General features: G+C 37.4%; 1 protein-coding gene and 1 long non-coding RNA gene across 7 annotated transcripts in view; both read left to right on the top strand.

Annotated features, from left to right (window-relative positions):
* The window catches only part of BCKDHB (branched chain keto acid dehydrogenase E1 subunit beta), a 448,915-nt gene that overhangs the window by 70,885 nt on the left and 350,538 nt on the right, over positions 1-27,492 (top strand). For all 6 annotated transcript variants that reach the window (XR_007401257.1, XM_025444929.3, XM_049092277.1 and 3 more), the window contains 2 exons: positions 1,128-1,225; positions 3,447-3,557. Coding sequence is in view for 5 of the 6 variants with exons in the window: in XM_025444929.3 (XP_025300714.1) it covers positions 1,128-1,225; positions 3,447-3,557 (209 nt within the window). In the remaining variant the exon portion in view is untranslated. The remainder of the gene's footprint in view (positions 1-1,127; positions 1,226-3,446; positions 3,558-27,492) is intronic.
* On the top strand, positions 5,469-11,532 carry LOC125752244 (uncharacterized). Its single transcript, XR_007401259.1, has 2 exons — positions 5,469-5,635; positions 6,732-11,532. It is a non-coding gene; the product is annotated as an uncharacterized LOC125752244 (long non-coding RNA).

Below are 27,492 nucleotides of genomic sequence, written 5' to 3' on the forward strand. Positions count from 1 at the left end.
TAATTTAGGAAGAAGATTAAGAAGCTTGGATGACAGAAAGAGTGAAAGCTGTCCCCTGCAGACACTCAGGAAATTGTTGGTATTAATAACCCCAGGCAGGAGAGTTGGAAGAACTAACTGGGGCACAGAGGGAACCTTTTAGTTTGCTCTTCTTTACTCTTTTAATTAAAAAAAAAAATCCATATAACAATGATAAAAGATGATAGGGCAGGTGAACAAAAGGGAACGTTTTGCCCTCAACACTTCTACTGTTTTACTGCTCCCACATGGGAATTCAAGAAGGCTTCCCAGCATAATGGAGGCAAGTCCATCAACTTGCTTCCATTTAAAAATTCACCTTATGATTTCCTCTTGAATTTAGCTCTATACTGCTTGCGCTTAATTGGGCAGAAATAATCTTGAAATAATCATCTCTGAGATACCAGTGGCTTATTCGTCCTTTTGGCCTGGTAGAGTTGCTTTAATGGATCTTTTTGGGGTCTACAGGATTCAGCTTTGAAACAACACTAAGGTGTTGTCAGGTGCCATAGTTGATGAAGTGTTCATAGAGGCAAGGTGCAAAAATAAAGTCTACTTAAAAATGTGGGCCTACTATCTGTGTTTTGTTTTTCAACCCCCCATAAGTTTGCTTCTTGAGAGAAAACTTGTCTGAGAAGTTAATTCAGTCTGATCAAGTTTTAGCAGAAGCATACTAAAATTTTTTTAACTTTATTTTTTTAGAACAGGTTTAGATTTACAGAAAAAGTATGAGGATAGTAAAGCAGAGTTCCCATATATCCTTCACCCAGTTATTTGTATTATTAACGTTATATATTAGTATGGCATATTCGTTAACAGTTAATGGGCCAATCAATATTGACACATTGTTGACCAAAGCCCTTACTTTAAGATTTTCTTAGTATTTACCCAAACTCTTTTTCTGTTCCAGGATAGCTGGTGTATTTTAAACATTTACATTGTACCTTTTCATATGTATAATAATAAATGCTATTTCTGTTTTAAATAACTTAGGGAATTTGGGAGAAGAATAAAATAAAGCTTTGCCACAGTGAAATTCTTATATTCACTTATGCACGAATGCCCCATGCAAGAAAATAAATTACTTTTTTTCCCTGTTATATATTCAGTTGAACAGGTTCCTGTAGAACCTTACAACATTCCCCTGTCCCAGGCCGAAGTCATTCAGGAAGGGAGCGATGTGACTCTAGTTGCCTGGGGCACTCAGGTCAGTAACATTTATAAGAACTGATAATGTCCATGCTGTGCTTGGAAGCTCTCATTTTTAATCCTAATACTGTAAAAAGCAAAAGTGTTGTTTTTCTTATGTCTCATATTTAAGTCTTGTTAGTGCTGCATCTATATCTGGTACTGATTTCTGGTTGAAGGTGAGGTCATATCAATCTATTCAGTCTTATTAAAATATGTATTCATGTGGTGAAGCCATTAAAATCTGTTGAATTTATAAAAATGTACTCATTAAAAACTTTCTTTCGAAGCACACATTATACATCCTCACTTGCTTCTGTACTTGACCTCCTGTCTTTTTCAGCACATCTGTTGCTATCTCTTGTGATTGCATGTGGGCCATCGACGGGTCCCGACGCAGGATTCTATACCGTCCTCTGCTCTAGTGAACCTCAATACTGATCTGCTTCAGTTTTCCTAATGCTTGTTCTCATGTTGTTCTACCTCCAGACTTTTAAACTTGGGGCTTTTTTTTTTCCCTTTGACTATAGACATCTATCTCTTATCTCTTTCTTTTCTTTTCTTTTTTTTTTTTTTTTTTTTAAAAAAAAAAGGTTTATTTTTCTTTTTTGTGTGTGTAAAGGAAATACTTAATTTAGAAAACTTAGTATAGCATTAAATAAAGAAAATAAATAATTTGTAATACTACAACCTCTGACTCTCTTCTCCACTTCAGTTTTGGCTTGGAGAGGTAGTTAGTCCTCATGGTTTCTTAATTCCGGTGGGAAAATCTTTTATCTAGATCCCTGTCCCTCAGTACACATCTTGCCTGTCTTGGTAATAGGGAGGTCAGTGTTTTGCTTTTTTTCCTCATACTTACCATGTCTGCTGACAGTCCTCTTTCTCTTTTGTCCTCCTAAGAAGAGGTGTCTGGTTTTCATAGCTACCTCTACAAATCTTTCAGATTATATTCCATTTTACCTTTTCCAGGCTGTAACTTACTGGCTGGTCCCTTCCCTCTTCTGCATCTTCAGTTTTTCCTTTCAATGTTAAAAAGGTGTATATACATTCTCTAAAAAAAAAAAATACCTTTTCTCTACCCTGATTTTCCCTTAAATACCAGTATATTTCCTTTTTTTTAATCACTGAACTTGAACAGTTGTTTTCTACTATCTGTATTTAATTCCTTAACTTCCCTATGTTTTTGTACCTTATGAGTTCTGTTCCCACTAATTTACTAAAACTATTCCAGAGACATTCCTAATTTTCTAATTGTTAAGTCCAACCCTTAACACATGTTGCTACTGTGTATGACACTGGCTACTGTCTCTATGAAACCCTTCTTTAGTTTCTGGAATATATTGTCTCCTCTTTCTTTCTTTCCTTTCTTTTTTTTTCTTTTTCTTTCTTCTTCTTCCTTCACTGTTCTCATTATCATCGTTTTGTTTTGAGAGAGAGAGAGAGAGAAGTTGGGAAGGGCTGAGGGGGAAGAGACAGAGACAGTTGAGAGAATCTTAAGCAAGTTTAAGAGCCTGTGGAGTTTGACGCAGGGCTCTATCTCATGACTCTGAGATCATGACCTGAGGGAGCTCAAATCGAAAGTTGGTCCTTTAACTGACTGAGCCACCTGGGTGCCCCTCTTCCTCCTCCTCCTCCTTTTGCTTCTTTTTTTTTCTTCTTCTTTTTAATTTTTATTTTTTAAAAGATTTTATTTATTTATTCATGAGAGAGAGAGAGGCAGAGACACAGGCAGAGGGAGAAGCAGGCTCCATACAAGGATTCCAATGTGGGACTCGATCCTGGCACTCCGGGATCACGCCCTGAGCCAAAGGCAGACACTCAACCGCTGAGCCACCCAGGCATCCCTTCTTTTTTAAAGCAAATTCCTCCTTCTCCATCTTCCCCTTAAATGTTGGTCTTCTACAGGGTTCCACGAGTTCTGCCCTTTACTTCTCCCTCCACATGCTTTCTCTAGAAAGTAGGTTGACTTTCCCTTCTGTGTGCTGATATCTTTAGAATCAGTGTCTCTGTCAATGACTCCTTTCCTTTTCTGAAATTTAAGAACATCTTTCCAACTGTTTTCTAGCATCTGTGTTTGATTACTTTGGTGGAATATGGGGTTCAACGTATCTAAAACAAATTTAATTCTCCATGCAAATAAGTTCTTCTGGCTTTAAATGCTTTTCTATTAATGATGTCAGAATTTGGTTAACTTTTCAGGTCTGAATCTCTGTAGTTATTCTCTGCTATTTTTATTTCAGGTTCACGTGATCCGAGAGGTGGCTTCCATGGCTCAAGAAAAGCTTGGAGTGTCTTGTGAAGTCATTGATCTGAGGACTATACTACCCTGGGACGTAGATACAGTTTGCAAGGTATGAATATAGTGTTGATAGAGTATCATTTCCTTTAACCCTTGGGCCAGATTTGTTGGCAGTTTGCAAAGAATTGTTTTGAAATTTTGAGCTTCATGAGCATTTTCAGCTGATTGAAAACTTTAAAATTTACACCATGACAGAAAATATGTATCATATAATTCCCTCCCATAGTTTTCTGTTTAAAATATTACAGAACTGTGTCCTTCATGCAGCCAGCTTGGGTTGAGCTGTGGAAGTCATGGAGTGGTGCAAATGAGAGATGCCAAGTTGTTGAAGTCACCTGTGTTTTGAACTACTTCTAAGTTATGGTTGGATAAGCAAAGTTTAATATAGTCACTTAAGTGGTTTGGCCGAATTTTCATTTGTCTCCTCTCCAGAAGAGATGGAGATGGATTATTTAAAGTACAAAACAAAACCCCAGAAACCTCTTTATATAATCTTTATACTGTGAATAAGTTTGAATATTATGTTATAGGATTCTATCTGCTTTCAGTTTTCTATCCAAGGAATAGTCCTTCCTCAGGAATATGGTTGGTTATAACTGATCTTTTATGTTAACGTATAGATAAACCAAAGTGCATCTATTTCCATTGTGTGGTATATAAAGAAGATTAAGTTCTTACTTTGTCATACTCTTATCTACTGAAGTTTAGGTAATAATTGCATATGTTACTTTTCCTTGATTTATTGTTACAGCAAATAAGTCCTAGGACCTAGGGTATTTTATATTTTTTAAAGAACTTTAGTATTCCCACAGCTTTTATAGGCTGTTTCTTTGGTTTGTTGTGTGAAAAAAACCTTCAGTCACTATTGCTGTAAAAGTATAGCATAGGGTGTGTTTAGGTAAAGATTGTTTTATGATTTAATGGAACATAATAAGATTTGTTATAGTAAATGTTCTACAGACACTCTTGACATCTATAAACTTGACATGGTTGCAGATGGCTGCAACAATATTCTAAGTCTTTATATTTGTAGTTTCTATCATTAAAAGTAGTATTTTAGGTTGAGATATTCATAACTCCATGAAAGTAATGCTTCTTGCAGGGTTTTTCAAATCAAATCAGACACTGAGTTTTCTCAAGTAGCCAAATATTCCAAATTACGGCTATACCAGAGCTGATAGCCTTTGTCCCAAAATGGGGTTCCTTTTTGCATATATATCCCCCATTTATTATTGGAGTTTGTATTCATAAAGTGAATGGTGCTTTTCTTTGGTGATATGTTTTGTTATGGTACAGTGGGGATACTGATAAATGGATAGGGCAAGTAGTTTTAAATTTTATTTATGTTTTTATGTACTTTATACATTCAAACAGAATTTGTCGCAGTTTATGGTAAAACACGAATATAACAACACTCCATGCTTAATTGTGAAAGTAAAGTGAAGAGAGGAAAAAAGGGGGGAAATTATTTATCTTTAAATAAATAACTTGCTTATGTGGAATGCTCCTTCCTCCCTTTATTAAATCTACCGGTTGCATTTTGTGTAATCCTGGAATGTAGATCTTATTTTCTTAGGTCTCTTGACTACTAGAAAACATGAAAGAGGATACTAGAGACCACTCCTGAATGAAAAAGTGATGCATCCAACCTCTAACTCGCAAGCATCATCCTTTTAGTCTTGTGTTGGGGTGCTTTCATCATGTTATTTTTCTAGTTGATGACCCTCTAGTTATGACAGTGAAAGCTAGCTTGTCATTTCTTGATTAGTTTGGGTTATGTGAGTCTCTTCATTGCTGATCATGGTAATCTTCTGTTATCCTTTCATGTATCAAAGAAAAGTTTTGATACTTGGCATCTTTCTAGGATTTGGAGATGATTTTAAAGAAGAGGGCCCTATAGCTAAACCTCATTAAAAGTGAGGCTTTTGTTATTGTTGTTTAACTACGGTTAAGTTTTTCTTTATGAATTCTGTAGTAATCAAAATTTATTATCTCTTTCAGTTAGTGCTGTGTTTTATTGGTTCTTTTGTTTTATAATATAATTAGATCCCTCAGCTTCATTCATGACATGTTAAGTTCAACACTCAAATGCATCTTTTGGAATACCTAATCAAGAAAAGCCTATTAAAGGTAAAAAAAAACAACAACAAGAACAAATAGACCAACTTATTGCTCATACATACACATTAGCATACCATGCATAGTAAAATGACTCTGGGACACTTGAGGAATTGGTTAATGTAGTCTGAATTTAACTATGTGGGTTTTGGTGTTTTTTTTTTTTTGTTTTTTTTTTTTTAAGATTTTATTTATTTATTGAGAGACACAGAGAAAGGCAGAGACATAGGCAGAGAGAGAAGCAGACTCCATGCAGGGAGCCCAGTGTGGGACTCCATCTCAGGAATCCAGGATCATGCCCTGACCCGAAGGCAGACGCTCAACCACTGAGCCACCCAGGCATCCCTGAATTTAACTATGTTTTTAAAAACATAGTCAGGCTTTTTGTTTGATTGAGCCTTGAAGCATTGTTTGGAAGTTATAATCCTGAAAAATTGCTTGGAGACAGAGAGCAGCAGTGTTTGAATGCTGCACAGGGAAGCTACAAAATTAGAGACCTGAGCCCATCTGAGAACCATAGTTCATCTACTCAATCCTGGACCTGATATTAGAGAGCTAAGCTGAAAGCCTCTGATAAACAGAATAAAAATTCCTGAGTTTCAAAGTGCCTAAGAGATAGAGACCTACTCTAGGTACTGGGAGTGTGAATGGGGTGGAGTGGCTTAAAAACATCAGTGGGGAGGGTTGAAAGCCCTGAAGTGAGTGGTAAATTGCCTCTTTTTACTTGGGGGCACCTGCTAAGTAAAGTAAGACTCTACTAGAAACTAAGAATCCAGGGGTATTGAATCCATGTTTCATGGGCTTGTAGGAACAAAATAGGATGCTTGGTGGGGAGTGCTTAAACAGAGTTGGTCTCCCATTCAAGACAAATGACAAATTCTAAAGCTGTCTGTGGTGAGAGCTAATCAGCAAATACCTGAAAAGCCAAGTCATCACTTGAGACTGAAGTGTCAAAGACCAGTCATATTCTCAGTTGACAGGTGTAGAGTCAGGTTTTAGGATCTACCAGAAGTAGATTAAAACTTCCCAAATCCACAGCACAGCCTCTCCCCCTCTCAATTCCTTACTGGATTAATATAACTTACCTTCTGCTCTGTCTGCCCAGCAGAACAAGGAGTCAGTCTTCCTATCATCTGGAATTTCTATGAATCCGCATTCAATAAAAAAATTACTAAGTATATGAAGAGACAGGACCATTTGATTCAAAACCAAGAGCGAACACAAACAATAGAAAGCAGAAACACAGGTGATCCAGTCATTGGAGTTAGCAAAAACTTTATTATGTTTAGGACCGTGGAGGAAGAAAAGGAACAAAAGAGGTAAGAAAGTGGAGAATTATTCTGGAGAGGTGTGTGTGTGTGAGGGAGAGAGAGAGAGAGAGAGAGAGAGAGAGAGAGACCATTGTAGAACCAAAGAAATATTTGTCAATAAGAACTTAGTGGATGATAATAGTTTTCATGAATTAGAAGGCAAGTATATAGAAAATGTCCAAAGTGAAGTGCAGAGAGGGAGAAAATAAAATAGACTAAAACAGAAGAAGACATAAAATACACGGGGGATCTGGTCAAATAGATGATTTGAATTCCAGAAGAAGAGAGAATGAATTAGTTAAAAACAATATAAAAATATTTCTCACGAAACTTTCAGGACATTGCCATACTTGAGAACTTGTGAACTTCTAGGGATGTATTCAAAGAAAACCATAGCCACTTACACAATGGAATGAGATCTTAAATTGCCAAGGATGCCAACCTAGCATTCTCTACCCAGTGAAAACCTACTCTTTTTTTTTTCTTGTTGTTTTTAAGATTTTGTTTATTTATGAGAAACAGAGAGGCAGAGAGGCAGAGGCACAGGCAGAGCTCCTGCATGCAAGGAGCCTGAAATGGGACATGAACCTGGGAATCCGGGATCATGCCCTGAGCCAAAGGGAGGCACTCAACTGCTGAGCCACCCAGGCATCCCTAAAAACCTACTCTTAAAGTTAAAATGAAAAAAAAAAATTACTTTATGTAAATAGAAATTGAGAGAATTTATCACCAGCACATTTTCACTGAAGTACTATAAGGCAGTTCTTTTTTTTTTTTTTTTAATTTATTTTTTATTGGTGTTCAATTTACTAACATACAGAATAACCCCCAGTGCCCGTCACCCATTCACTCCCACCCCCCGCCCTCCTCCCCTTCTACCACCCCTAGTTCGTTTCCCAGAGTTAGCAGTCTTTACGTTCTGTCTCCCTTTCTGATATTTCCCACACATTTCTTCTCCCTTCTATAAGGCAGTTCTTTAGGCAGAAGGAAAGTGATCCAGAAGATAGTCAGAATGGGCTTACATGGAGTTAAAATATTCTGTTGTTGTGGGATAATTAAGTGTAATATTTTTATTAGGTTATAGTGAGTCAGGGATGCATGTTGTAACTTCTGTACTAACAACTGAAATAATAGTGAAAGTGTATATGCAGCAAGTTCAAAAGGGACCTATAGATGAATAGAAATATTTGGTTAAGCCAAATGTGTTTAAAAAACAAAAAAACAAAAACCAAAAAACTCAAAACAAAACAGGTGTGTCAATAGAAAACAGATAATAGATATAAACCTAAGTATAATAATTAAAAACAAATGGATTAAGTCTGGCAAAAACCTATGATTGTCAGACTTCATTAAAAAATAACACCAATGTGTGATTTATGAGAGAAATGCTTTAAATATAAGGACACAGAAAATTTGAGATAGATGGGGGAAAAAAAAAGACCTTTGGTGTAGCCATAGTAATTTCAAATAAAACTTTTAAGGCAAGAAATGTTACTAGAAACAGAACATTTCATAGTGCTGAAGGAATCAACCTACCATGAGGATATTACAGTCTTAAATTTATTATGTCATCAATAGCAGAGTTTCAAAATACATAAAGCAAAACAAAATACAAAACTGAAAGGAGATGTAAATATATCCACAGTTCTAGTGGGAGACCTTGACACCCCTCTTAAAAACTGATCAGAGGAGCAGATAAGATCAGTAAGTATATAGATCTGAACACTTATCAAACTTGTCCTAATTTTGTACTCAACTATATAAGACATTTTTTTTTCCACTGAAGAACAGTATTAGTTTCAGGTGTACAGCATAATGATTCATTATTTATATACATTCTAAAATGCCACAATATGCCTTGTTCAATTTATCCAAATTGACCAAATACTAGGACATAAATATAATCTTAAACTTCAGATGTTTGAAGTCATTTGGAGTATGTTTGGACAACAGTAGAGTTTAGTTAGAAATTGAGACAAAACTAGAAAAGCCTCAACTTCCTACAAATTAAATAATTTATATTTAAATCATAGATTGTAAAAGAAGCTTCAACAGAAATTAGAAAACTACTGAACTGAAGGGTTATGAAGGTACCCCGTATCAAAAATTTCAAGATTCAGCTAAGCCATACTCGGAGGTTTCTATTATTCAATGTACTCCCTACATTGAATGTAGGGAGGCAGACAACATGGCTATAAATACATATATTTAGAAAACAGGAATAAGAACAAAAAAATTAATGATGTGAATTTGCATCTCCAGAAAGAAAATCAAACCTAGAGAAAATAGGATAAATGTAGTGATAAAGAGCAGAAATCAGTGAAACAGAAAATGTACAATAAAGATGTTTGATGAAGTAAAAATTAGATCTTTGAAGAGACCAGTGTACTTGATAAACCTTTAGCAAGACTAATGGGAAAAGCAGGGCAAACACAAATGAATATCCGGTATGAAGAAGGGGAAATCACAGAGCCTAGAGACAATAGAAGTAGAGGATGTCATGAACAATTTTACCAATAAGTTTTGGTTGAAATGGAAAGATTCCTGGGAAAATATAATGTTTTCAAAATAAAAATTAGTTATACTCAGTAGTCATACATCAAAGAAATTGAATCTATTTTTATTAATATTTATATAAGGAAAACCTTAGACCCATAGGGCTTTACTGGTAAATTCTTTAAAACACATTTCTTATGAATATTCTTACAAAAAATAGAACAAAAGGGAAAACTTCCAAATTCTTTTTTATAAGGCTGGCATAATCATCATATCAAAACTGTTCTGGACACACTATATAAAGCAAAACTATAGACACATATTTCCTATGAATGTAGTTGTAAAAATCAAACACAATATTGGAAAGTCAAATCCAATACTATAAAAAACTAAAGGTGAGGGTTTATTTCAAGTGTGCAAAGGGTGTCTGACATTCACAAACACAGTGGTCGATGCAGTTTCCCACATGAACAGGAAATGGTTCATGAACAATCACAATGATCTTCATAATACAGAAAAACATTTGTTAAGAGTCAATATCCATTCATAATGAAAATTTCTTAGTAACCTAGAAATAGAAGGGAATTCTATTAATTTGATAAGGCTACTTTTTACCTTGTAAGCTCTGAATAGCTATAAAAAGCCTGCGGCAGAAATTGTATTTCCTACTGAAATTTTGACTGCTTTCCTGTTGAGATCAAGAATGCAGCAAGGAAAGGGAGAAGAAATGGGTAGGAAATATCAGAAAGGGAGACAGAACATAAAGACTCCTAATTCTGGGAAACGAACTAGGGGTGGTGGAAGGGGGAGGAGGGCAGGGGGTGGGAGTGAATGGGTGACGGGCACCGAGGGAGGCACTTGACGGGATGAGCACTGGGTGTTATTCTGTATGTTGGCAAATTGAACACCAATAAAAAATAAATTTATTATTAAAAATAAATGCAGCAAGGAGGAACGCCTCGGTGGCTCAGTGGTTGGGTGCCTAGCTTATGCTCAGGTCGTGATCCCAGGATCTGGGACTGAGTCCCACATCAGGCTCCCTGCAAGGAGCCTGCTTCTCCATCTGCCTCTGTCTCTCTCTCTGTCTGTGTCTCTCACGAATAAAATAAATCTTAAAAAAAAAAAAAAAAAAAAAGAATGCAACAAGGATGCCCATACATAAGGGCAAGAGAGACAAAAATCATATGGATTGGAAAGAAGTAAAACTTAACTATTCATAGATAAGATAATTTGTATGTAGGAAGATCTAGTAGAATCTTTTTTAAAAGATTTATCCATTTATTCATGAGAGGGGGGGAGGGGGGCGGCAGGCTCCTCGCAGGGAGCCTGATGCAGGACTTGATCCCGGATCCCAGGATCACAACCTGAGCCGAAGGGAGGCGCCCAACTGCTAAGCCACCCAGGCATCCCGATCTTGTAAAATCTAAGGGCAGATCATTAGAATTGAGTTTACCAGCGCCTCTGGAAACAAGGGCAATATACAATAATTATATTTTTATATACTGGCAGCAAATAGAAAATAAATATAAAGTACCAGTAACAAATAAGAAATAAATTGATAACATTTGAAAAATCCTCAAAAAAATCAAATATCTAGGGTGAAATTGAGTGATGCTTTATGCAGAAAATCACAAAACATCATTCAAGGAAATTAGAAAAAATGCAAGCAAACTGAAGCACATACCCTATTAATCAATTGTAAGGCCAAGAATAGCCAAGGTAATTGTGAAGAATAAAGCGGGGAACTTATTTATCAAATATGTTATGATAAAGGTGTGTTGTAAGGTTATAATAATTACAGCATTGTACTGGGGTAAAGTTAGACCACTGTACTGTCATTGATTAATTTCCTTGAATTTATATTGTAGTAAGCCTTTGTATAGACTTAGAACCTTGGTGTGCTCTGACCTGGAGGAGTTTTTTTGGTCAGTCAGCCAGAAACCCCATACCACTAAGTAGAGCTGTTCTTCCTAAGACCCCCAAGAATAAGAGCCATGGCTAAGTGTTGAAGTTCAAATGAATTTTCCTGCTGAGATACAGACCACATCTAAAGTGAGTTAAAAAGTGAACTACAAAGTAAAGGAAAAAAAAAAAAACAAAACAGTGGCCAGGCAGACTTAGACTTGAGGTGCTGTCCAACTTGAAATGATTTTTTTTTTTTTTTTTTAATGTGTAGAAATTGAGAAAAGTTGCCTATGGATAAGAAGTTGATTTTGGCAGGAGAATGACTGTCTTTGACAGAAACTCAGGATTCAAGAATAATATTGTCCTTCAACTTAAAATCAACTACAGGCAACAGTGCAAAAAAAAAAAAAAAAAAAGAAAAATGACAGTTGACAAGATGTAGGTGATTTTCCCCAAGTTTATAGAGAGGAGAAAGCATTGACTCAGAGCTTTGACATGCTTATACTTTAATTAAAGATTAAATTATGCTAATTATTGAAATAAAGAAGGGTTTGCCTTTATACTTGGAGCCTTTTTTGATTTCTCTCTTTCTTTCGTTTTCTACCTGCCCACATTCAATTCCAAAACAGATCCCGCTGGCTTGGCCTCCACAATATCTCCAAAATCTGACCACTCCCTCTAATGTTGTTACTTGATCCTGGCCCCAGCTGTTAGCATTTCTCACCTGGGTTTTGACCATAGCCTCAAAGCACTGTCTTGCTTCTGCTCTTTCTTTGTCGTAAGCAGAATCAGTCCTCTCAAACATGAGTCACACGATGTCCCTTCTAGTCTCAGTAGTTTCCCATTACTTGATATTGGATCCCATCCCTCTTACCAAGACTCCCTTTTACCCCTCCCTCCTTTTTTCTAGAGAGATGAAATGATCTAACATATTATGTAACTTTATTATTTATATTGTCAATTTTCTTCCCCCATTAGGAGGTAAAGTCTGTGAGGGAGGGGTTTTTGTCTGTTGGCTTACTGCTGAATTCTAAGAACCTGAAAAAATACTTAGGTTTGGTATTCAGTGAGTATTTGCTTTGTGATTATAATGAATATCAGTGAAAAAATGTTTGTTAATATGCATGAAAATTGTTTAAGATTGAAATGTTTTGAATTTGATACTTTTTATTTTTGATGCTTATACAGAAGTTTAAAAAGTAGCTCTGCACTATTGCTTTATGAATAAAGCTGTTTTTAAGCTGAAGCATTTATTCTAAGGTTTTAATAAGCTTTAGTTTGACCTTGTGTTTTGTCTTAACAGTTATCCATTTTTCATAATGGTATATAGAAATTATCATTTGAATTCTCATTAGAATAGGACCAATTCTAAAAAGTAAAGTGAAAGTGACTATAGTAAACCTCAGCTATCTTATAGTTTCTGAGAATTGAGATCTTATGATGATTTTCTATATAGATGAGAGTTACTATTTCTGGGTAGCAGCTTTTAAAACTTCTTAACCTTTTGAATGTCAGTATTTCCAAAAACTTTTCACTTTTCTCAAGGAAAGCATAACGTATATGATTTCATCTTTCAAAAATAATTTAGTCCAAATGAACGTGGGTTGTTATGCTGTGTTAAGACATTTACATTTACTGAGGTATATGGTTATTTACTTCATTGATATATTTCTGTGCTTAATTTCATGGTTTTAAGTTTTTTAAATTTAAATTTTCTTTTATCTTTTGCTGTCACATTATTGCCAGCTGTGCATGGGATCCAGATGACCAAACTATAACTGAGACATATGCATTGGCCAAGGAAGGCCTGTAATGATTTCTCATGAATCAAGAACACATGCTTTACTCTTCAGACCTTATGATACCAATTTAGGCTTTTCAGAACCTTTCTCCTCTTATTTCCTTGCCTGCTTTTTTGCAGGTGGGTCATTGTCATGGGCTTTAGATCTGGAAGAGGTTAGCCTCCGTCTGTTCCCTTTGGCCTTCCTATTGGTCCTAGGAGTGACTTTTAACATCCATCACAGCTCTGCACTGCTTCTGATCAGGGGTTTTCTCTGTTCAAACCCTGGTATGAGATACTGTCTCAAAGCCCCTTCCTCCTCCCCTAAAGTAATCTGCTTTTTTTTTTTTTTTTTTTTTTTTTTGAGGTTTTCAGGAGGTGGGTTGTTACCTTTCAAATTCTTAACAAAGTTTGGAAGTGATTTAGAAAGGAACTTCTCTATCCTGTCTGCTCTTCTCTCTACTTCCCTCTTGCTTTCCCTCTCTTTTCGACCTGAATTCTGTAGCAAAAGTTGATGATGTGCCTGTAGATGCAAATGTTTGCTCTTTGGCTACATGTGAAGACATCTGTAGTTTCAGGATTTGGGGAGTATCCTAAGGAGCAGGGCAAGACCTCCGTGGTCCTACAGTGTGAGACAGAAGCTGGAAGGAGTTTTGCTGTGGCATGAGGAAGTGACTGTAGTTGGGAGGGTGCATTTAACATCCCCTCTGTTCTTTCACTCTAGCTGTTTCTGTTCTTCAAGAGATTTCACTAGGGCCCTGGATAAAGGTGAGGCAGGTTCTAGGGCTGGCAGGTGGGGTGGAGGTGGGAAGGTTCTGGGAGCATACTCCTTCAATAAAAGAGGAAATGGATATTGAGGACTGGAACTGGGAAGAAGTTAAACCTTGGTCACTTGGGTGTGGCTAAGCATTTATATATAAATAACCAAGTGTGTGGGGCAGCTGAATGGCTCGGTTGAGCATCTGCCTTCAGCTCAGGGTCTGATGCTGGGTTCCTGGGGTGGAGCCCCATGTTGGGCTCCCTGCTGTGCAGGGAGCCTGCTTCTCCCTCTCCCTCTGCCTGCTGATCCCCCGACTTGTACTCTCTCTCTGTCAAATAAATAAAATCTTAAAAAAAAAAAAAGAACCAAGTTTGCTTACTCTCCATATTTGCACCCAGTGTTAGCATATTTGTTGAATAGTGCAAAACTGGCTTAGAAGACCCAAGATTCCATTAAAGTTAAGCATAAAAATGTATGGGTTATATTTTATGACTTTAATTATGATTTTGTAGCCTTTAGATTATTTTCATAACGTTGATTTAAATTACCTTAGATCTCATTTTTTGTAAGATTAGTAACACTTGCAAAATAATATTTAAGGTCTTTACTTTGTACTGAATGGCTCTACATTGGTTTTACGGGGAGGTTGGAGAATTTGCCTTTAGAGAATCTATAATGGTTTAGTACTCTCAGTTACATACTTTTTTAGTTGATTTCTTGGACCTGATTGAATAATTCACTGCTTGAATACTAGCTCCTTTGCTTGAAGCTTTTAATTGGTGAGGGGAGAGGTAAGGAAATATGGGAATGGATGAGAACAAGAGCATCACCAGAGTGTGAGGTATTGGGGGTGGGAAGGGGAGCTAATAATTACCTATAACCACTAGAGGCCTCTCTTAAGCCAAGTTTTATGGTTAAAATCACCAGGTTTCTACAATGGGACCTGGCTCTGTCATTGTAAATTAAGCATATTTTATGTTGCAGTTCTGAATAAATGGTATGAGAGCACTTTTTTGCTAGAGCATATATTATAATGTAACCCAAAAGTCTTCTTTAATGTGTTTATCAGAACAACTGATGATTTATTAACTGAAAACAAATTAGAAATCTCCCTCTGCTCTTCTTTCACTCTGTAAATAAGCTATTAATAAAAACATGTAATCAAAGAATATGCCCAGATGAAAATTATAGGTCTCTTTGATAGTGCAAGGATATTTAGGTTTAAAATTATTACTGATTTAACATGTTGTGTTGAACTATTGAGAGTAATATATTTTTCTGATGTAGACTTATAAGTAATTTTAAATATGTACTTCTTTCATAATTATTGTAAGCTGCTAATATCAAAAATCTAAGAGAGGATTCAAAAACGTTTTTTTAGACTCAGTATTATCTGGGGTAAAATTAAGTGCTTTCCTTTAGGAATAATGAAAATATGGTTTTTAGTTCCATGAGGGCAGGGGAGTTCTGTGAATTTTATTACTGTATTCCTCAGAATTTTAAAGAGTGTACAGTATAGAGAAGATAGTAAATATTTGTTGAATAATCTTACTGTATTTCAAAAATAGCATGAAATATGTAGTAATAATTCAGTTTTTCAGTGAAAGAAATTAAAGGAAAAACTGGTAATTTCTGTTAGAAAAAAATGTCCCGAGAGTATCACTGCTGCTACCTGGTCTATTTTTGGTATGACTTAATATTTTAGATAGGTTTTGAAGAAGATAAAATAATGCCTGGGTTCTGATTGACTTTATGTATTATACAAGGCTTGACATAGTGCCTAGTGAATGGCAAATAATAATTTAAAACAACATGTTTTATGCATATCTCCCTTAGTATTCACAGCGGTTCTCCTAATTAGATGTCAGTGTCATTATTTTATAGGTGAGAATATTGAGTAACTTGCTCCAGGTCACACAGCTGATGAGATTCCTGGGCTCCCTACCTGTGCCTTTTTATTACAGCGTGCAGCTTCTCAAGCAGGGTTTCAGCAGAATTTGTAAATATTTTTCAGAGGTGAGGAAACTTGATTTGTGATGTAATTTTAATGTAACGTGCAAGTATAGAATATATTGGTGACTGAAACAACGTATTTACTGTGGGGAGATGTAGTTTCTGGTTGTTTTTCTTTCTTTTTTTTTGGCTGGGCTTACTGTCAGAACTGTAAAGTGTTCCGGTATAAGTGTGTTCATTCTCTACACTAGAATTTCTATTCCCATTTTAGAGTTGAGGAAACTGTCTTAGAAAAGTTAGAAACCTCCCCACGTGACTCAGCTAATAAGTGGCAGAACTGCAATTCAGGGTTAGGTCTTAAATTCTGGAATGCTGACATTTTCATAGTATAACTATGCCTCATGTTATGTTAGAATAGTTATTTTACGATTAACTAACTTTATGCTTTATCGATGAAATACTTCTAAATTTGAGCTTGCAAATATTATATAACATTTCAAGAATTTTCTCTCACATTTGCCCACCTGTATAACACTTCTTAAAAAATATAACATTCCTAAATACTGTATACACCTTGTAAATCACACTACCATATTTCATTTCATTTGGCATTATTTTTTTTCCTTCTACATGGAGCCGGAGAAAGCAAGATTAAATTTTATAATTATATTTTTTCCATTTCTAATCCTACATAATGTGTCCCCTTATACACTTAAAATTATTTGAGTTTCACTCAAGATTTTCATTTTGTTGAAACTATTTGCTTTTGCTGTTAGATAGCAATGAAAAGAAAGAAATCCATTACCTCATTTCATAGTGAAAAAAAGCTCATAGGTACTTTGTGTTTTTAGTTTAACAGAAATCTGGTTTAGGTGTAATGTAAGAAATCTACATTTGTTGACTTTCTGTTCTTTCTGGGTTTGGCTTTTTCTTTTTTTTTTTTGATGGCCATTAAACTGGTACTTACACTTAGGAAATTGTAGTATTTATGCTATAATTGGTAAGTTTTTCTTGCGTTTTCTATCAGGAATACCTTGGTTTTGCAGTGTCTAGATACTATAACCTAAAACTTTATTGAAACTGTCATCTACAAAGGTTTCTAAAAAATAAACATAGGGAATAATACCACTTACTTCTATAATTTACTCCAAAATTGAAAGCACCCTTACCAGTCATAAATAGTTAACCTTTTCAACCACACACATACTCCCTGTTATATGCTTTTGTTGCTTTTTCTTCCAGGAACTTTGGTTTTCTTTCTGTCTGCATTTTCTTTTATATCTTTAAGTGGCATAGTTTCTTATATATCTGTGACACATCTTGAAGTTTATTTTTCAGTGCTTTAAGCATTTTTGTTATTGTGAATTGCATCATCGTTATTACAATTTTCCTTTTTCCCTTTTCTGTGTGTAAAGGAAGAGATTAAAAAAATTAAATACATTATCATGTAAATAACAGTTTAGTAGAGCATACCATGTAAAGCAATATTTTCCATCCCTGTTTCTAGGCCCACCCTTAAACACAGCCACCTTTAACCACTTCTCTAGTTGGTTCTGATGGCTACTTCCATATCTTTAAGACATTGTACAGGTCTTTTGGCTATAATTTATTAATTTCTGCCAAGATCTGGATTCTAAACAGATAGCAAAAATAACAGGGTTTATGGGGAAAAAGTAGGTTAGGCAGATAGTTTAAAACATCTACAGCTTCGTAACTGGAATCAAGAAGGAGTGAACCTGCTGAGTTATGGCGTTAAGGGCAAAATGCATAAAAGTTGGGGAGAACCATGCAATAAACACTTCTAAACCAGAGCAGATGGGCCTGCCTGAGTCAAGAGGCATAGTGTATGGAACTTTTTCTTTGAGGCTCTCGGCTCTGTGGTTATGCTTTGCCTCTTACTGTATTTCTTAGCATCATAAAACATTAATGTGCTGGGGTGAATTGCATCTGTGCCAACACAAGTAGGACAGTAGCTGCTACTTTGACCTAAAGACATGTTTCATACCTTGTGCCAGAAAATTGGACTCCCCCCCCCCCCCCCAGTCCCTCATAGAGTTCACTAATGAATTGGGTTTGATAGGCGCCTAGGTTACATCTTTATCTTAGCTATGATAGAGACTGGAAATAATTTTTTTACAATCTACCTTGAAGTAGGATTTTGATAATTAAGGAAACTATTGAAATGTGGAGAATGTGTTAAAAAATGTTGGGTTATCCCACAATTGAAGAGGTCTAATATACACATATCCACAAATGTATATACACACGTATCTGTGTATAATCAATGTATGTATACCTTCATTTATTGATTTTAAACATCATTCCCCACTCTGACACATGAAGATACAATGCACTTGCCTCACCTATTAGCTTCATCTTATCATTTCCCCAATTTTGAGTTACTTCATCTACTGATTGTCTTTTGATTTTCATGTTTTTAAATCTCTTATCTTGTTCTGTTAATTTTTCTCAATATCCCTCCACATTTCACGGTGTAAGATGACATTGGTGCCCTCTACTTCTGTCTTCACTCTTCTAATTTCTGTTTTGTATCAACTATTTATTTTTACATAGCTGAGACTTATAACATTAAATTCTGTTCTATAACCATAATTAAATCTTCCAAACGTTTGATTCCAAAAGTTAAAAACCAGTAAACAGTCTTGATATTATGCTAACAAATATTTTTTACCACTGAGCTGACAAGGGGGGTAAGATTTTATTTTATTTTTTAAATTTTAGTCCAATTGTCTTTGCCCCTATGCACTTAAAAGGAGATATTCTTGGCCTCTAGAACAAATGGTTCGCCTTTTCGTATGGTGCAGTAATTCCACAAAATCTTGTCACATTTTAGATGTTTCCTGTTTGGACTATAGCATTCATTTGGATCATTCTGGGTTTTTTTTTTTTTTTTTTTTTTTTTAAGGATTTTGAATTACCTATTCTTTTTCTCCTTGAAAAGCATAGTCAGCCTTTAACATATCTTGAAAACCAATACATCACTTGGAATCCATTTTTTTTTTTTTTTCCTCTATAGGAGCCAGCCCTCTGACCTTCTGTTCCAGTTTTCACTGCCATCCTCTAAATACACTGCAAATTCATTCTTAGGGATGTTTCTCCATTGTACTTTTGAAGACATTGTTTTTGGGGTCCTTTGACTTTCTCTTTCATTATTTTCTCCCTCATTTTGCCAGGGAACATACATAATTAGCTTCATCAAGCAGAGATTGTGTGAATGTGGGAGGCTTTTGGGATTACCTGCATTTGAAAAAAAAAAATGTGTGTGTTTTGCACTCACACTGGATTGATATTTGGCTGGATATAGAATTCTTTGTTTACAGTAACTTTTACTTAGTTTTTTTCCTTTTTTTTTTTTTTTTTTTTTTTTTTGGAGTTTAAAGATAATGCTTCTTTATATACTTGTGTTATATTGGGAGAAGATGGGTACCTCTCAACATACCACTGTGCTTGGCTAGCTTTTTACACATCAACCCTCACAGAATAGGCCTATCAGTTGGATAATAGATTTTCTAGATTGTGATAAAACCATTCAAATTGCCTACAGAATCAGACTAGCTTCTTTGCCTGGATTGTCTGTGCGGTCAGGGTTGGAAAGATGTGTTTTATTTGGGGGAAGTGGGAAAATTGGCACAGCTGTTCTATTTAATTCCCCTGTCATCATTCCTGGTTCTTACACCCAGCTTCCTCACCTGCTGGTGAGCCCATCTGGGGCCTCAGGGGAGATTAACTTCCTCTTCCCTTGGACACCCTCCCCCCACTCCCCCACGTGTCTGGGCTTTGGCTTCTTCTGCTCCTCATCTGCATCTTCATCACACATCCACAAGACACCTGTTTTAGTCTCTTTGTCTAATAGTTGCTGTGCCTCCCCAACTTGGTTGTTTTGACTCTTACAGGTTTTCTCCCTTTTGTATTCATTTCCTGTCTTAGAGAAAAAATACAAAAGTATGTATTCAGTCTATCACTTGAGCTGGAAAGCTTTTCTATTATGTTCTCTTTTCTTTTCTTTTCTTTTCTTTTCTTTTCTTTTCTTTTCTTTTCTTTTCTTTCTTTCTAACAAAAGCATGATGATTTTTTATTATTATTATTATTATTTCAGTCAGCGTATTGTCCCTTCACTGAAATCTTACTCATTTCAGTCGTTTCTTAGTTGATTTTCTAGGCTGGTAATCTTATTCTGCAAGGGAGACTAATCTTGTCTCTTAATCTAGATACTTATTTTTTTTCTCGTTTGACTAGAACCACTGAACAATATTGAATGATAGTGATGATAGCAGACGTTGAATGTAATATTTCTAAGGCCCAGTATTGAACTGATGGAATTGTGAAGTAGAAAATAGAAAGTCCTGACTTCATTATATAGAGTCCTGGCTTAGTGAGAAAGATAACAGAAATTTCCTGCAGAGGTAGTAGTTTTGAGTGACTGGCTTTGTCACTCAGAGCCTGAGTACCTCTGGTACTTCTTCGCCCAATAGTCACAATTCAGAACTGGAGGTGAAAAAGAAAGTAAAATAAATTCTTCCAATGGAGTTTACCAAATTTCAGATGTTTATCATTCTTGGGCAACTTCTATTTCTTGCCAATAAATCGAGGAAAACAAGACACGTGACTGGCAGCTACAATCCATCTTTTACCTAAGCCAGTGTAAAGACGTAGTGAGACAACTGTAACTGGACAGATCCATGCACGTGATAAATACAGCCTACATGCTCAACAGCTAAATGACAAATCATTGCAAGAACCAAAAGCCTTGGTTGTTGATTATCATGTAGAAGAAATCAACTACTTGATTTATTTTTAATTTTTTAAAGGTGCTTTAAGAATTGCCCTCTCAATGTTATTTTTTTTTTTTTTTTGGATATATAAAATGAATTTATATATATAAATAATGATATACATAAAAATAACTTGTTCTACCTTTGTGTTTTTTTTTTTTTTTTTTTTGGTGTTCAATTTACTAACATACAGAATAACACCCAGTGCCCGTCACCCATTCACTCCCACCCCCCGCCCTCCTCCCCTTCTACCACCCCTAGTTCGTTTCCCAGAGTTAGCAGTCTTTATGTTCTGTCTCCCTTTCTGATATTTCCCACACATTTCTTCTCCCTTCCCTTATTTTCCCTTTCACTATTATTTATATTCCCCAAATGAATGAGAACATATAATGTTTGTCCTTCTCTGACTGACTTACTTCACTCAGCATAATACCCTCCAGTTCCATCCACGTTGAAGCAAATGGTGGGTATTTGTCATTTCTAATAGCTGAGTAATATTCCATTGTATACATAAACCACATCTTCTTTATCCATTCATCTTTCGTTGGACACCGAGGCTCCTTCCACAGTTTGGCTATCGTGGCCATTGCTGCTAGAAACATCGGGGTGCATGTGTCCCGGCGTTTCATTGCATTTGTATCTTTGGGGTAAATCCCCAACAGTGCAATTGCTGGGTCGTAGGGCAGGTATATTTTTAACTCTTTGAGGAACCTCCACACAGTTTTCCAGAGTGGCTGCACCAGTTCACATTCCCACCAACAGTGTAAGAGGGTTCCCTTTTCTCCGCATCCTCTCCAACATTTGTTGTTTCCTGCCTTGTTAATTTTCCCCATTCTCACTGGTGTGAGGTGGTATCTCATTGTAGTTTTCATTTGTATTTCCCTGATGGCAAGTGATGCAGAGCATTTTCTCATATGCATGTTGGCCATGTCTATGTCTTCCTCTGTGAGATTTCTGTTCATGTCTTTTGCCCATTTCATGATTGGATTGTTTGTTTCTTTGGTGTTGAGTTTAATAAGTTCTTTATAGATCTTGGAAACTAGCCCTTTATCTGATATGTCATTTGCAAATATATTCTCCCATTCTGTAGGTTGTCTTTGAGTTTTGTTGACTGTATCCTTTGCTGTACAAAAGCTTCTTATCTTGATGAAGTCCCAATAGTTCATTTTTGCTTTTGTTTCTTTTGCCTTCGTGGATGTATCTTGCAAGAAGTTACTATGGCCGAGTTCAAAAAGGGTGTTGCCTGTGTTCTTCTCTAGGATTTTGATGGAATCTTGTCTCACATTTAGATCTTTCATCCATTTTGAGTTTATCTTTGTGTATGGTGAAAGAGAGTGGTCTAGTTTCATTCTTCTGCATGTGGATGTCCAATTTTCCCAGCACCATTTATTGAAGAGACTGTCTTTCTTCCAATGGATAGTCTTTCCTCCTTTATCGAATATTAGTTGCCCATAAAGTTCAGGGTCCACTTCTGGATTCTCTATTCTGTTCCACTGATCTATGTGTCTGTTTTTGTGCCAGTACCACACTGTCTTGATGACCACAGCTTTGTAGTACAACTTGAAATCTGGCATTGTGATGCCCCCAGATATGGTTTTCTTTTTTAAAATTCCCCTGGCTATTCGGGGTCTTTTCTGATTCCACACAAATCTTAAAATAATTTGTTCTAACTCTCTGAAGAAAGTCCATGGTATTTTGATAGGGATTGCATTAAACGTGTATATTGCCCTGGGTAACATTGACATTTTCACAATATTAATTCTGCCAATCCATGAGCATGGAATATTTTTCCATCTCTTTGTGTCTTCCTCAATTTCTTTCAGAAGTGTTCTATAGTTTTGAGGGTATAGATCCTTTACATCTTTGGTGAGGTTTATTCCTAGGTATCTTATGCTTTTGGGTGCAATTGTAAATGGGATTGACTCCTTAATTTCTCTTTCTTCAGTCTCATTGTTAGTGTATAGAAATGCCACTGACTTCTGGGCATTGATTTTGTATCCTGCCACGCTACTGAATTGCTGTATGAGTTCTAGCAATCTTGGGGTGGAGACTTTTGGGTTTTCTATGTAGAGTATCATGTCATCGGCGAAGAGGGAGAGTTTGACTTCTTCTTTGCCAATTTGAATGCCTTTAATGTCTTTTTGTTGTCTGATTGCTGAGGCTAGGACTTCCAGTACTATGTTGAATAGCAGTGGTGAGAGTGGACATCCCTGTCTTGTTCCTGATCTTAGGGGAAAGGCTCCCAGTGCTTCCCCATTGAGAATGATATTTGCTGTGGGCTTTTCGTAGATGGCTTTTAAGATGTCGAGGAATGTTCCCTCTATCCCTACACTCTGAAGAGTTTTGATCAGGAATGGATGCTGTATTTTGTCAAATGCTTTCTCTGCATCCAATGAGAGGATCATATGGTTCTTGGTTTTTCTCTTGCTGATATGATGAATCACATTGATTGTTTTACGGGTGTTGAACCAGCCTTGTGTCCCAGGGATAAATCCTACTTGGTCATGGTGAATAATTTTCTTAATGTACTGTTGGATCCTATTGGCCAGTATCTTGTTGAGAATTTTTGCATCCATGTTCATCAGGGATATTGGTCTGTAATTCTCCTTTTTGGCGGGGTCTTTGTCTGGCTTTGGAATTAAGGTGATGCTGGCTTCATAGAACGAATTTGGAAGTACTCCATCTCTTTCTATCTTTCCAAACAGCTTTAGGAGAATAGGTATGATTTCTTCTTTAAACGTTTGATAAAATTCTCCTGGGAAGCCATCTGGCCCTGGACTCTTGTGTCTTGGGAGGTTTTTGATGACTGCTTCAATTTCCTCCCTGGTTATTGGCCTGTTCAGGTTTTCTATTTCTTCCTGTTCCAGTTTTGGTAGTTTGTGGCTTTCCAGGAATGCGTCCATTTCTTCTAGATTGCTTAATTTATTGGCGTATAGCTGTTCATAATATGTTTTTAAAATCGTTTGTATTTCCTTGGTGTTGGTAGTGATCTCTCCTTTCTCATTCATGATTTTATTAATTTGAGTCTTCTCTCTCTTCTTTTTAATAAGGCTGGCTAATGGTTTATCTATCTTATTAATTCTTTCAAAGAACCAACTCCTGGTTCTGTTGATCTGTTCCACAGTTCTTCTGGTCTCGATTTCGTTGAGTTCTGCTCGAATCTTTATTAACTCCCTTCTTCTCTTGGGTGTAGGATCTATTTGCTGTTTTTTCTCTAGCTCCTTTATGTGTAAGGTTAGCTTTTGTATTTGAGTTCTTTCCAGTTTTTGAATGGATGCTTGTATTGCGATGTATTTCCCCCTTAGGACTGCTTTTGCTGCATCCCAAAGATTTTGAACGGTTGTATCTTCATTCTCATTAGTTTCCATGAATCTTTTTAATTCTTCCTTAATTTCCTGGTTGACTCTTTTATCTTTTAGCAGGATGGTCCTTAACCTCCATGTGTTTGAGGTCCTTCCAAACTTCTTGTTGTGATTTAGTTCTAATTTCAAGGCATTATGGTCCGAGAATATGCAGGGAACAATCCCAATCTTTTGGTATCGGTTCAGACCCGATTTGTGACCCAATATGTGGTCTATTCTGGAGAAAGTTCCATGTGCGCTTGAGAAGAATGTGTATTCGGTTGAGTTTGGATGTAAAGTTCTGTAGATATCTGTGAAATCCATCTGGTCCAGTGTATCATTTAAAGCTCTCGTTTCTTTGGAGATGTTTTGCTTAGAAGACCTATCGAGTATAGAAAGAGCTAGATTGAAGTCACCAAGTATAAGTGTATTATTATCTAAGTATTTCTTCACTTTGGTTAATAATTGATTTATATATTTGGCAGCTCCCACATTCGGAGCATATATATTGAGGATTGTTAAGTCCTCTTGTTGAATAGATCCTTTAAGTATGATATAGTGTCCCTCTTCATCTCTCACTACAGTCTTTGGGGTAAATTTTAGTTTATTAGTTTATCTGATATAAGGATGGCTACCCCTGCTTTCTTTTGAGGACCATTCGAATGGTAAATGGTTCTCCAACCTTTTATTTTCAGGCTGTAGGTGTCCTTCTGTCTAAAATGAGTCTCTTGTAGACAGCAAATAGATGGGTCCTGCTTTTTTATCCAGTCTGAAACCCTGCGCCTTTTGATGGGGTCATTAAGCCCGTTCACATTCAGAGTTACTATTGAGAGATATGAGTTTAGTGTCATCATGATATCTATTCAGTCTTTGTTTTTGTGGACTGTTCCACTGAACTTCTTCTTAAAGGGGAATTTTAAGAGTCCCCCTTAAAATTTCTTGCAGAGCTGGTTTGGAGGTCACATATTCTTTTAGTTGCTGCCTGTCTTGGAAGCTCTTTATCTCTCCTTCCATTTTGAATGAGAGCCTTGCTGGATAAAGTATTCTTGGTTGCATGTTCTTCTCATTTAGGACCCTGAATATATCCTGCCAGCCCTTTCTGGCCTGCCAGGTCTCTGTGGAGAGGTCTGCTGTTACCCTAATACTCCTCCCCATAAAAGTCAGGGATTTCTTGTCTCTTGCTGCTTTAAGGATCTTCTCCTTATCTTTGGAATTTGCAAGCTTCACAATTAAATGTCGAGGTGTTGAACGGTTTTTATTGATTTTAGGGGGGGATCTCTCTATTTCCTGGATCTGAATGCCTGTTTCCCTTCCCAGATTAGGAAAGTTTTCAGCTAGAATTTGTTCAAATACATATTCTGGCCCTCTGTCCCTTTCGGCGCCCTCGGGAACCCCAATTAAACGTAGGTTTTTCTTCCTCAGGCTGTCGTTTATTTCCCTTAATCTATCTTCATGGTCTTTTAATTGTTTGTCTCTTTTTTCCTCAGTTTCCCTCTTTGCTATCAACTTGTCTTCTATGTCACTCACTCGTTCTTCCACCTCGTTAACCCTCGTCGTTAGGACTTCTAGTTTGGATTGCATCTCATTCAATTGATTTTTAATTTCTGCCTGATTAGCTCTAAATTCTGCAGTCATGAAGTCTCTTGAGTCCTTTATACTTTTTTCTAGAGCCACCAGTAGCTGTATAATAGTGCTTCTGAATTGGCTTTCTGACATTGAATTGTAATCCAGATTTTGTAACTCTGTGGGAGAGAGGACTGTTTCTGATTCTTTCTTTTGAGGTGAGGTTTTCCTTCTAGTCATTTTGCTCAGTGCAGAGTGGCCAAAAGCAAGTTGTATTGGGAAAAAGAGAAAAAGAGAGGAGAGAAAGAAGGAAAGAAAAGAGAAAGAGAAAAAAAAAGGGAAGAAAAAGAAAAAAAAACGAAAAAAAAAAAAAAAAAGAAGAAAAAGAGAAAGAAAAAGAAAGGAGAAAAAAAGGGGGTGGGGGAAGGAAACAAATCAAAAAGCAAAACAAAACAAAAACAAAAACAAAAACAAAAACAAACAAACAAACAAAGAACCACCGGGGAGTATCTTCTGATTCTGTGTTCTTTAAGTCCCTTGGCTTCTCCTGGAGGTTGTCCGTCTAGCTGGTGTTCTGGGGGAGGGGCCTGCTGTGCTGATTTTCAGGTGTTAGCAGTTGGGGGAGCTGCTGTGCCCCTGCCTGGTGCAGGGCTCGGTGGGGGTTGTTTACCCCGTGAGGCCGCAGGAGGAACAGCCCCAGTGGCGGGGCAGCTCTGGAAACCTGGATTCAGCTCCGGAGCTCTCCGTCTGCAGGGCCTGGAGGCTCCGGGGCAGGGCCGCTGATCTGCTCAGCTCGGGGCAGGAGCGTCCTTGCTGTCCTGGGCCCTCCCGGTCTCTGCCTGTCCCGGAGGAGGCGGGATCCTGGGCTGTGTCCCGGCGCCCTGTGCTCCGGAGCCTGCGCTGGTGGATTCGCGCTCCCGGGCCGCGCAGCCCCCTCCGCGGAGCCGCCGCCCGAGCCCCTCCGAGCTGCTCCTGGAACCGCGCAGCCCCCTCCGCACGGAGCCTCTTCCTCTGCCCGAGCCCCTCCGAGCTGCTCCCGGGGCCGCGCAGCCCCCTCCGCGGAGCCGCCCCCGAGCCCCCCCCGAGCTGCTCCGGGTCCCGCCGTGCGCGCTGCAGCCCTTAGGGAGCTCGGGGCACTCTCCTGGGCGCGCAGTTGCTGTTACTGTCCCGGGGAGCCCGAGGGCATCCCCGCCCTCCTGGGTCCTGCTCCAACTCCCCGAGAGCCCCTTTCCGCCCGGGAAGGTCGGTGCAGCTCCTGCGTCTCCGGGACGGGGCTCTCCTGTCCTGGGGACACTCGCCCCGGCCTCAGCCCGGCTCCTCGCGGGCCCCTCCCCCTTGGAGGCCTTTGTTCCTTTATTTCTTTTTCCCCGTCTTCCTACCTTGATAGAAGCGCGAACTCTTCTCACTGTTGCATTCCAGCTGGTCTCTCTTTAAATCTCAGGCCGAATTCATAGATTTTCAGGATAATTTGAAGGTTTTCTAGGTAGTTTGGTGGAGACAGGTGATTTGGGGACCTTACTCTTCCGCCATCTTCGCCCTCTCAATGTTAAAACTGATTCATGATGTGAAACTCTAGGGTATAGTATTTGGAAATGCTCGATAGAAGTTGCAGGGAAGTGATTTTCTGTCAAAGTAAAAGAGACTGTGTATCAGTTTTGTCCTTAAAGGAAACTTAAATTATTTGGAACTATCAAAACATGAAATGAATTGTCCCTTGTGGTTGTGAGAACCTCGTTAATAGGAGATCATTTGGCAGAAATGTTAAGAGAAGGAATGGGGAGGATGGTCTAACCTGTCTCTTCTGTGTCAAAGACTATGTGGAATAAAGGAAAACTGTCCTTTAGCGTTTTGGAACATAGTATTATATTCCAACATTAAGTGACGTAAGAAAATAATACAGACATCAGAAGTTCTTCATCTCTTATGTTTTGCACAGGAAATTCCTCTTTTTATATTTCTAGTAAAATA

The sequence above is a fragment of the Canis lupus genome, chromosome 12 (genome assembly GCF_003254725.2).
Source record: "Canis lupus dingo isolate Sandy chromosome 12, ASM325472v2, whole genome shotgun sequence".
Lineage (NCBI taxonomy): Eukaryota > Metazoa > Chordata > Mammalia > Carnivora > Canidae > Canis > Canis lupus.